At 30.1% G+C, this 12293-nt stretch overlaps 1 protein-coding gene across 2 annotated transcripts; it reads right to left on the bottom strand.

Annotated features, from left to right (window-relative positions):
* Nucleotides 1-582: 582 nt before the first annotated feature.
* LOC109338338 (transcription factor RADIALIS-like) lies at nt 583-1776 on the bottom strand. 2 transcript variants are annotated; one of them, XM_019575547.1, is made up of 3 exons: nt 1585-1776; nt 1300-1545; nt 583-801 (listed from the first exon to the last, which is right to left on the bottom strand). In XM_019575547.1, exons 2-3 carry the CDS (start codon nt 1539-1541, stop codon nt 777-779), a joined length of 267 nt encoding a protein of 88 aa, XP_019431092.1. In that variant the 5' UTR covers nt 1542-1545; nt 1585-1776; the 3' UTR covers nt 583-776. The 2 variants fall into 2 exon arrangements, with proteins under 2 accessions (XP_019431092.1, XP_019431091.1); XM_019575546.1 differs by having other exon boundaries at nt 1300-1771.
* Between the last annotated feature and the right edge of the window lie 10517 nt (nt 1777-12293).

Raw genomic sequence — 12293 nt, 5'->3', positions numbered from 1 at the left:
TTTATGGTATAAACTAGGTATGATTTCTCACTTTTTATTCTATTATCTTTACAAGACTTTTTTATAAAGAAACCCGTGCTGATATACGTAGGCGAATCCAGTGTGCGGTACAAAAACTAAATGGTTTTTATGTAGCTGAATTTCATTGCAATCAAGGATTCCATATTCTTTCAACATTCAAAGCAAAGTTTCCCGCCTTTTAAATTTCATTTTAGGTCCCAATGGCAATGGTTTCATTGAGTTCATGTATGAGCAATTCCAGTTTTATAATGCTTTCAGAACCAGCAATGTAATTCGCAAATGCTATTACAAGTCATAGAGCCCATATATTATTATATCTAAATTAAATTCATTCCCATCATAGTAAGAGGTTTTTTATTCATCTAGTTTTAATTATAATCATGTTACAAGAAGAAATTGCTTCTTTATGATTGAGATTTGATTCCTCTAGGAAACTAAACTGCTCTATAATTTAGTAATAAGGTAACTGATACGTTATCATAATTAAAAACAAATAATTACAACTTTTATTTTTGGAAAAGTAACTGAAAGTTGATTCATATTTGCAGCTTCAACAACAAGAAAACATAATTAAAACATTAAGATGGAATCATGGGATATATGATCCTTATGACAAATAGTCTAATGCTTCTGCTGCTGCACTAGTACTGTGTATTACATAAAACCAGGTAATACTAGCAGAATTCTTGACAAAGGTTGTTTTTTGATATGTGAAAATCAGAACATCTTTGTTGTTGTAGATGTCAGTTTTTCTGTCACTGCAACTTCAGGTTATTCATCCTGCAAATGAAAGTAAAGGGAAATAAAATATTAGATTGAGGAAGATCAAACAAAAAGGTTGATTGTAGAGTTAGTAGATTACATATAAATATAGTAATTAACTATTGCAAAATAAACCTGTACTTTCTTGTTAAAAAATGATTATTTATAGAACTTAATTGGTTTTGTGCATACATTACAATACATACATAGGGAATTTAGATATATAGAGAATGCATTGTTTAACAAGAAACATGACATTTATTTAGTGGTATAAGATCCGCTAGTTCCTCAGAACGACAAAAAAGTTAAGACTTCGATTCTTATGAACGATACTGGTTGAGAGAGGCAGACACACACCAACATGGATTAGTTCTTTAATAAGTGATGCGATTAATTCCTTAACAGAAGCTGATGTCATATCCTTCTTAGTACAAAAATAAATGGGTATGTGAATGTACAAATTTAGTGCTTGATAGTCTTAAGATAAAGGGATATTAGATTATGGACTTATGGTACCTTTTGATATCATCTTCGGAGCCTCCACTTTTCTTGTATTTTGGGAATGGCACTTTCCCTGACTCAATATACTTGATATCTTGGACAAGGAGATCATAGTGCCTTTTCACTTCCTCTGCAGTTTTTCCACCAACAGCATTAGCAACATTGTACCAACGGTCAGGGGTGTCCTTATCAAAAACAGCTAGTGCCCTTTCAAAGGCCTTATTGTCCTTAGCACTCCATGTCCCAGATTGTGACATTGAGCTTGATGCCATTGCAGGAACTAGAAAATAATGGGTTAAGGTTTCAAAGGAAAAAGGAAACTAACTGAAAAATGCTATCAAAGAATGATAAGAAAGTTGAAGAGGATTGTATATAGAAGAGGAGTTAAGTAAGAGTTGATATGTTAAGAGAGGTGGCAATGTTTGCTCCTTTTATAAGCAGAAGTTGAAAGTATATGAGGTGGAATAGTGCCAGTTGGCATCAAATCTTTCCAAAATGAAGTAGAATTTTTATGATTTGTCTCCTTAGGAACCATGGAATGGTGCAGGACCAAGAAATTTTGCAGCAGCAATATGGGAGAATCAGTATCTTCTTACAGTAAAAAAATAAGTGCATGAATAGATAGGACTTACCAAAAGTTGTTTAAATACTTTTGCTTGATATTTACCATAACAGGGTAAAAAATTTCTTTGTTAAGTTTCAAGCTTGTGGATTTGAGCTAAAGAAAACCCATTACATCTTGTAAAACTGTAAATTACTTTGATAAATTGAAATTTTTTAATTTAGCAAATATCATTGTTGTTAACCATTCCTTTTGTTTTAAGCATTAATATTTTGGTTGTGGTTCAAATCTTGAGAACGTATACACAAGACCCTAAGTGCATAAGTTCAGCTCATTCCTATCTTTATTATATTCTTATATGCTTGTAGGGCCTTCAGTGGGTCCAAGCTCAAACCCAGTGAATCTGCATAAGTTATGATAGGGTGTTCAAGACAATTACTATCTACTAATCCATCTCAACTTGAAGCTAATTCTTTTGGGTTTGGGTTGTAAAATTAGATAATGTTTTTGGGTCCACTTTAGGCTATGTTTGAGTCATAACCTGACCAATGCAAGATATCCTTTATAACTTATATTTTTAATAATTAAGGCTAAATAATAAGATTTCATTACTAAAATTAGTACTCACTCTTTCAAATAATTTGTTTATCTTGAAATTATTTATAATGGAATATGTATTGTCAAATAATCTTTTGTTTTAATTTCTAGCTGCATTAATTTTATAATATTACTTTACATAACATTCAAATTATATGTTATATGAAAATGTTGGGTTGGGCCAATTCCAACTTCCTCAGTAACTCATTATAAGGTTCCTAGTAGATCAAAATATTATGTGAAGTTGTAGTGAACCTATATTCTTCACTACTAACCGACAAATTAGTGTATAAATCAACCAACATTATCGTAAAGAGTAAGAGATTATTATATTTATAAAGATTTGCTAAATTATAGTCTTTCAACTAACAGTTATTGTTTTAAGTGATTGTTTAATGGTTGTTTGTTTGGTGACATAAGTTAATGAGGATTGTAAATATAATGATAAAATGAGATGAGATTAAACTTCATACTTACTATTCATATACATATGATTCATAATATAAATTCACTTAGTAATGATTACTCCATACAAATGAACTCAAGATTATTAAAAGCTAATGTTTTAGTCAATTTAGTAACTTATGTAACAAAGCTATATATCTAGCAATTTTACTCATAAGATTAAGATTTATGACCTTTATAACACACCTATATGTCTCATAGTCTATGCATATAAAGGTGAGTTAAATGCAACACCTCAATTGTATTAGTCATCAATGTCTTAATTTTTCTAATACCTTATTAAAATAGCTCTATGTCTAACAACTAGATTAATAAGATTAAGTTATAAGAATTATTAATCATACTTTTATGTCTAGTAGTCTATGTCAACAAATTCGAGAGTTACAAAGTTACACAATTAGTTCTATGCCTAGATATTAATAAGATATCATGCATAAGATGACAAGTTGATACAAGTCTACGTCTATAAAATATATTAACTATGGAGTTATGCAAGTTTAAAACTATGCAAGGATGATACTAAGCATTCTATTCAAAAATCACGCAATAAGAAACACATGCAAAACTCAAAATAATCAAAATTTCATGAATTTATTATAGATACATCAATATGTATACATCAAGCTTGTATTACATTCAATCTTAACAAGGGAGTACTTAGCTACTTATATTCATGCAATATAAGAAAGATATAGATAAAACACAATTGATGAGGGGTAGCACCACTACAAATGAACATAAATATTAACTCATATATGCTTACACTTGGTTCCCATGATTTAAGTGAGATAAACTCTCTAAAAAATCAGGAAATAAATATTACAATATGATAGTATCAAGTGTGTGTTTGATGGCTCAAGGTGGAAGTCTTAAAATAGTATATGCATGATGGCTCATGCACTGAGTGCACCGCCTGTGCGCTGAGTGCAACTCTTCATCTAACCAAGCGTGACCTTTTAGTGCACCAACCTACATTGGGCATAACATCTGCACTAAACACACATCCCTTTTGTGCTAAGCACATATATGTGTGCTTAGTGTAAAAGTTATAGAGGGTAAACTTCTAAATTATTTGGCGCATATGTCCAGTAGAGAGATTGCACTAAGCGTGAGTTGGGCATAGAGCGTGAGTATCAGATGTTGTCCAATCCCTCAATGTGATCCTTTCACTAAGACTGGTCGAGATTTATCTTGTAACTTGGCTTTTTTCGACCATTCCTCTATATTAAGTCTGTAAAACACTTCAATGATAATATTTGGCCATTTAAACAAGTTTTATCATGTATGAGTGTAATTTCATTTATTTGAATTCATTACGTAGTTAAATACCATAAAATGAGTATATATTATATCATCAATTTGGTAGATAATTACAAAACCATGTGAGGTATTTGCATAGTCAGGACCATTAAGTTAAAGTAGGACCAAACTTCCACATGAGTTGTGAGCGTGTTTTAAATTGTGCACCGCATACATGATACGGCCGTAATATTGTGGTTATGGTGACTGTCGCAACTGTCTCATACCGCAATTGTGATGTGACGCTAAATCACAATAATGTGACCACAACACAACCACATCAGACCGCATGTAGGTCACATTAGGTCGCAACACATTTGGGCAGCATCTATATCAAAAATATATTTTTTTCACAAAATAATTCACATCGCAACGGCTGCAATCCATATAGCAAAAGCCACAATGACCATAATTACAATAACCACGACCGTAATCCCGATTGCACCTACAATTTAAAAAGACGAGTATAAGTTTGTTCAAGTATTGCTACTTCATACAAAAACATCCACATCACAAAATCACAAGATCTTTGTTCAAAAGATTTCAAGTGCATGAGAGAGATCATTGTGATTTCATCATTGCAGGTGATATCATAACTGTACTTTGCCATGAACACCATACAAACACTTGCTGGCCAGTGGTTGTGTCCGTACAATAATTGTGGCTTGTTTTTTCTTTACCCTGTCCAAAGATTAAACGGGTTACCTTACCTACTACTCTTTTGAATGTTGGGACCCCTTCCCCTGGTCACTTGGTTTCAGATAAAGATTGTGCATGATTTTGTATACTTATATGGCAAGAATAAATGAAATTGTTGGTTAATTGGGCAAGTATTTGTTATGTGCATAAGGATATGGTTTATATTTTGATTTTAGAAGAGTAGTAACTGTAACACTTCACCCTTAACCTTTGATCATGTGGCATCGAAATTCACTTCCCATTAAGTTCTGTCACCCTTACCATTATTTATTCACTGGAAATATCTTCCCCGATTCAAACTAAAAATCTCAAATAAAATTGATTTTATTTAACCTTCTATCACTAAATTGTACAATTTAGTGGTAGCAATTCTAATGGAATCAATGAGTATATTCCTGAGATCATAAGTTTGAGTCGTAAAAAGTTCGAGAGAAATAAATCAGTGTAACACCAGAATGATGACATAAGGCCATGTGACTAGGTATTCACTGGGACAGTAACCATGGAGCATGGGCATGCAGGATAAAAATGGGCAATCTGAAAATCTTGTAACGTGCAAGTGGTCAAATAATCCAAATTATTACAACATTTATAGGAACCTGCAAGTAGGTAAAAAATAGGAAGAAATTTGAAAAGGAATAAAACTAATAATACTTTATTATTCTTCCACAGTTCTTATCAACAAAATACTTTCAGGGAATACATCAAATTAAATACCAACAAATATAATACTGCCATAGTGCCATGTATATAAAGAACATCCTTGATGATGTGTTACTTTGTCTTTTGCTGTCACCTCAGGCCATTGCACATGAAGGAGAACAATATGCAGGCTTCAGAAATTACTCACTCATCAATAAGAACTTGTTATAGTATTTAGATAATTAAAGCAAGATGCATATAAATAAGTTCCTTCTCTAAACAATGGGTTGAGTCTAGCTGGCCCTTTTTGTTTGGCATTTATATCAGGAACATCAACATTCTTATTTTTTTAAACTTATATAATGGTTGGTCATGAGCAAGGAAGGTTGGCGCAACGATAAATTTGTTGTTTAATGACCATGAGATCATACATCCAAATCTTCAAATTATGAAAAATATCTTTTATTTATGGGAGTAAAATGACATACATTTGGCCTCCTCAAATTCCATTAAGTGGAATTTCGTGCATTGAACGCCCTTTTTCTATAATGGTTGGTCATGGGTAAGGGAAAGACAGGATGTGAACATAAACCGTCATTAGCCTTTTTTTTTCTAGATATGGTTATAACTTTTCAATCTAAGTATGATAAAATCAGAATCATGCGTTGTCCGAAGGCTAATTTGTATGGCATGATGTAAGAGCATAAACTTGTCAGAGTGGGGGAAGTATCAAAGGTGAAACTTTTTGACATTAGAGATTCAAAAAAGAATTAGAAGATGTCGATGGAGTTAATTTTAATTACTTGCAATTGATCCTTTTCTTATAAAATTTGCAAATGAATTTCTGTGTTACTTTCTTTATTTGTAGAGCAAGATGTTGCATTTTATTAGGAGTGTAATATCTATAAATTACCAGTATAAATATTTATGTATAATTAGTATGTTATTTGTCATTCATTTGTATAATTTTTTAAAACGTCAATAATAATTGAACATAAATAATATATAATGTAATAATCATGTATAAAATTCTTTTATTATTTTTACATCTATTTCTCTTCTCTTAAACCAATATACTTTTTTTGTTAACACAATACTATAGCATTACTTTTTCTTTTTGTGATTGGTAGTTTTCAAAATAGTTAAGCAAATCAATCCTCAACTTCACTTTTGGTGCTAACATGTAGAAATTTGTAAAAACATAAACACTAATGGATTCCTCTTTAATACTGGACTTTTGTTAATGTGAGAGGGGTAACTTTATAAAATATTTAATTCAAAAAGTAAAATTTACATCACTAAAATTTTGTTTTTTATCATATATTATAATCTTACCTGTATACTGCTCTCTCTGTAATTGAGAGTAGCCGGCCACAAAGACCACCTACTTGTGAGAGAATATTCCTAGAAATAGAAAAACAACATACATACGTGTAAATGTTCTTCTAACATCATCATTAGGAGGTATTTCATACAATGCTTCTTTACTACTATAATATAATTTAAGTGTGTAAATACAATGAAAATAAGAAGCAAATGAGAGGTAAAGATTGATGTATTAGTAGCTACCAGTTCGCTATAGTTTTTTCTCTCCGAAAAAGTGACTTTTTGGAAAATAGAAGCCTAAAAGAAGGTAAAATTCAGTTTTAACTTTTATGTGCTATATTTTTCAACTTAAAAAATACTTGTACAAGAGAGAATATAAAAGATTAAAACATGTTTACTTTTTTTATAATTTTAGTCAATTGCATAATAATTTTCTGCTTCCCACAAAAGTTATTTCACAATAATCATTTTTCTAGAATATTTCAAGATTGTTTAAAAGAAATTTCTTAAGATTTAACAACCATGCTCTTAGGTCATTTTCGAGTTTGGAATAAGGCTAAAGCTTAAAAAAGCATCATATATTTAATTGGTGGGCGTAGTGATACCATGGATATATAGGTAACAACTTGGTTTATATTGCCGCCTCCCTATGGAATTATTTTTTTTTCTGTTAATATCTTGCAACTAGGCTTAGGCTTTAGACTAGTATATTCTTCAGAAATAGAAGAACCAATGCCCAATATTTTGGGATTGCCTTTTGTAATGGCTTATATAGAAATTTTGGACTTAAACTTTATATAGTACAAAATTCCTTGAAGATCACTATGACGCTGTAATGATAAGGGATAGTTACACGTTGAAAAAGTTAAGACATTCGTGTGTCCAAGTCCTTTAGATGCAATTGTGGGAAATTCAATGATATTTCAATTAACATGTCTTATTCCCTCAATTGAAGTTATAATTAAGAGTTTGATAGAGTTTAGTTTTCACTTGGAGGCTAAATTTAATGCAGAGTTTGATTATAGAAAATAATTTTAAAGACTCATTCATCATACTTTTCGTGAGCTTATTCTTATTTGTTTAGATAATTACCTTGTGCCATATAATACTGCACAAACTTTTTGTTCATTTTCATGAAAAAGACGTGTAAGAAATATATAAAAAATAGTTATAAATTTAATGTAATTTTCAATATTCCCTTTATGTACTTTATTTATTTTATATAATTTTCATTTACGAACATTTTTTGTATGCAAATATAATTTATAGAAAAATTATGGAATTCAAAAACGGTATTTGAATTAAAAAATCAAATTTACAAAATAGTGGGGAATAGATTAATTTTTAGAAATAATAAAGTATCAAAATAATTGAAATGAATAAAATAAAATAAAAATGAATTCACTAAAAGAATGTTAAAAGTTTACGAGAATTTGAACTTTGAACAACTATTATGCCTAAAGAAGAAAATGTTGATTTAATGTTAATGTGATGAGTCTCGATAATTGTGAATGGTTTTAGAGACACATATAAGGCTTAATTATGGTTTATGTTTATACTTTCTTTTAACTAGTCAAACATTAGGATAACATAATTTATAATGAAAATCTATAGAAAATTTATAGAAAATCAAATCTATAATGAAAATCACTTATTAATTGCAGTATTTCACAATTATAAGTTAATTTTATGAAGGGTACGACATTTTCAAGTGAATCTACCCTCAATGTCAAGTTGCATCAATCACTGTCACTCTTGATCCGAACCACAAATATATGGTCATGGGGTTAGCATGATAATTGGTTAAAAATAACTCAATTCAAGGAATCATAAATTGAGAAAAAGAGATGGTTGAATATCTATCTCGTCATCATCGATATATAGAATCCTTATCACCCATTTTATCTTGGGTACAAAGTAATATATGGACTCTTCCACCATTACTGGAAGATTCTTTTCTCTGTGGTCCATTAGTACTAGTTGTAAGGTTGGGTTCCTATTTGTTCAATAGTAGTTATTCTCAAGTATAATTTCTTGATTTTGAAAAATTGATTAGTATACAAGTGTATTAAGAAGGGTTCTCATCAAAACTGTATCATAATTGTCATTATGGCTGCATCCATCACATGTGTCAGCAATAGTTTAAAACGTTTCTGAAATTGCCGCCACAATTTAAACTGTATGAAGATTAAGCTGCCTAAACTTATTCGAGAGGCAAGGAATCAGGATCTTTTAGACGTTAAGGGAGAAGATAAAGTATATATCTAGCATCTAGTCTGGTCCTAATTAAAATGGTAGCAAAAGAATAAAGAAAAAGTTCTAATTAAATGGAATATTTGGTCAATGAGGAAGGTTCAGTAATGAAAGTGTTAAGTGGCATTGTTTCTATTTATGTGTATTCGGATGCGTGTTTTTAAAATCACGAATAACAATCGTAAGGGAACATGCAAATTTTATATTGCTTGTACAAACAAGCTGTGTTTTAACTTTTAAACCAGTTTTCATTTGAGATTTCGAATATAAAATTGGTGGAAGCCATATGGCATGACATTACAAGCAATATTGGACTGAACTTATAGGGAGTTACAATCCTCTTTACTACTGAAGAGAAAAGTGTTATAAAAAATTAAACAAAAAAATGCAATGTAATTCATTTTTTTTGCAATAATAAATATCTTTTAAATTTATTATGAGATAATACTTTTACTCTTAAAAGTTAAAACTATAGGCAAAAACGTCACTTTCCTCTATGGTAACTCATTACCTCACAAAAAATCAGATTTCGCGTTTCATATCTCAAAAATTCATTATTGGTTAAGAAATAATTTTGTTTTAAATTATCAATTGAATTTTATACAGCATGATACATGAGAGAACAAATTTCATCTTCTATGCTGCACCAGAAATTTGATCTCGTATGCGGCACTCATGAAAGATGTGAAATAAACAAATTTGGTAAAATCCACATATAACATATCACTAAAGCTTTCTTCAAGGGATATTAATATTCTAGAAATTTAAAACGAAGGGGAAACTTATTTTAAGCTACTCAAGTGAATAAAATCATAAATCATAGAGGTGAATATGAAAAAGAATGTTGAGGTGAAAAGTTGACAAAAAGATTTTAAAATATAATTTCCATGTAATATTATAAATATTTCTTCTTGCTTTTAGTTAATAATTTCATAAACTTATTTGAAATTTAATTAGTTATGCTTTCACTCAAAATGAAAGATTTGAAAGTTTTGTCACAAAAATAAGTGAAATGTCATTTTATGTTGTGCACAACTTTTTATGCAAATAAAAGTTCTCTTTAAAATCAGCAATGAAAAAATTTCAGACTTTAGTTTAGACACTCAAATCTAACACCCTCAAAGAAGCAGTTTTGAGTTTCAGATTTTAGTTCAGATACTTTGATTTATTTACTATCATAATTTAGATATAAAATAAATTGCAATTCACTCACTTTTAGGGCATTAATGGTGGGAATAGAAGACAAGAAAGACAATATATATAGATGAATATTGTCTAGGCTAACATTCTTAACAATGTATATCTTTTTTGCTATTATCAAATGTATCTCTTCACTCTATAGATAAAGAATTAATCTTTTTGGAAATATGTGAAGTTTGAAAAGAAAGAAAGATTTTAATCGGTTAAGGCAATAGGTAATCGATTATCGGGAGATGAGAGAAGATAGTTAAAACTGAATAATACTTCACGCATTTTTCATTTCAGGCACAATGTCTTTTATAACAGAAAATAAAAGACTGTTTAATCGATTATACAAACTAGAGGTGTCAAAACGGGCTACTCGGACGGGTTCGAGTTAGCCCATGCCGGGCTCGCGATAAACTGGACTGGACTAAAAAACACGGATATAATTTATGCATATCCAATTATAGCCCAAACCCGCCCTAAGCGGGTTGGAGTTATGGTGGGTTAGCCCACATAAACTAAAAAATATTTATTTAAATTTTAACATATTTAATCTATTTAAAAAATATATATCATTTGATATTAAAATATAATTTTTTTAATACACTTATTATGCTTAATGCAACCAAACTTATAAATCTAATGTCTTGTGTTTGAGTTAAGACGTGATGTCAAGTCCAAGTATATGATTTTTAACATAACTCTTTTATTAAATCTCTCATTTCTATTGAACACTTACTCTCTAACACCGTCAAAAATATTATATTTTATATGTTTTTAACAACACTTTCATTGTGAACTATGATATTAAATTTGATTGTGTGGAGTTCTATATGTTAAACAATTATATTATCTTTTAGTTTTGTTGTAAAACTAATTTCTTTATTATATTTTTGTTGTAGAAGTTAAATTTAATTAAATACATAATTAAAAAAAATTTTGAAATCTATATAGTTTAATGTTTTCTCATTTCCTTTGATACATTATTTTATTATTGTGCTTAAAAGGATATTCCATAAAATAGGAAAAATAATAGTGTTTAACTTTATAATATTATTGTAATTTATAAATATTTATGTTTAGACACTACTTTATTTTTTATTCAAAGTTAATAATACAATATTTAATATCTATTTTTTATTATAATTTGTTTTGTCAATTTTCACCTAATGCTTATTACTAAGGTAAATGTCACAAAAAACATAATTTTTTTTAAGGAAAATGGGTAGCCCAAACCCGTCTGCGTAAGCCGGCTCAAGCTTAGATTTAATATAGCCCAGATTCTATAAAATGTGTCTAATATGATACCCAAGCCTTATAAACTTTCGGCTTTGGCGGGCCCGCCCGTTTTGACACCTCTTATACAAACTTATTAATTGATTAACGAAACTACTTTTAATCGATTAACTAGCTAAATGAATTACATTATTCTTCATAATATCCCTTAATTCATACTAGCTAGATTATAGACTCCAAGCTTATGTCTAAGTTCTTCAAACTTTCCCTTCTTCAATGGCTTAGTTAGAATATCTGCAATTTGCACTTCAGATCTGCAGAATCCCAACTTCAATTTCCCTTTACTTACTTGATTTCTAAGAAAGTGAAACCTTATCTCAATGTGTTTGCTTCTCCCATGTGACATTGGATTCTTGGCAAGGTTTATTGTTGACTTGTTGTCAACCATCAACAACAAGCTTTCTTCTTTCTTTCTTAGTCTCAATTCTGTCCTCAGAGTTTCTAACCATAGAGCTTGACAAGCAGCCATACAAGTAGCTATATATTCTACTTCACATGAAGATAATGCAACCACATCTTGTTTCTTTGAGCAACAATAGATTGGAGTATCACCAAGCATAAACACATAACATGTTGTGCTCTTTCTATCACTCTTATCTCCACACCAATCAGCATCATTGAACCCAAGCATATTCTGATTGAGGTTGTTGGCTTTGGCAGGAAGCATCAATCCAAATTCAATTGT

Source organism: Lupinus angustifolius, unplaced genomic scaffold (genome assembly GCF_001865875.1).
Source record: "Lupinus angustifolius cultivar Tanjil unplaced genomic scaffold, LupAngTanjil_v1.0 Scaffold_22_22, whole genome shotgun sequence".
Taxonomy (NCBI): Eukaryota; Viridiplantae; Streptophyta; class Magnoliopsida; order Fabales; family Fabaceae; genus Lupinus; species Lupinus angustifolius.
This window is presented reverse-complemented; position numbering and strand designations above follow the sequence as displayed.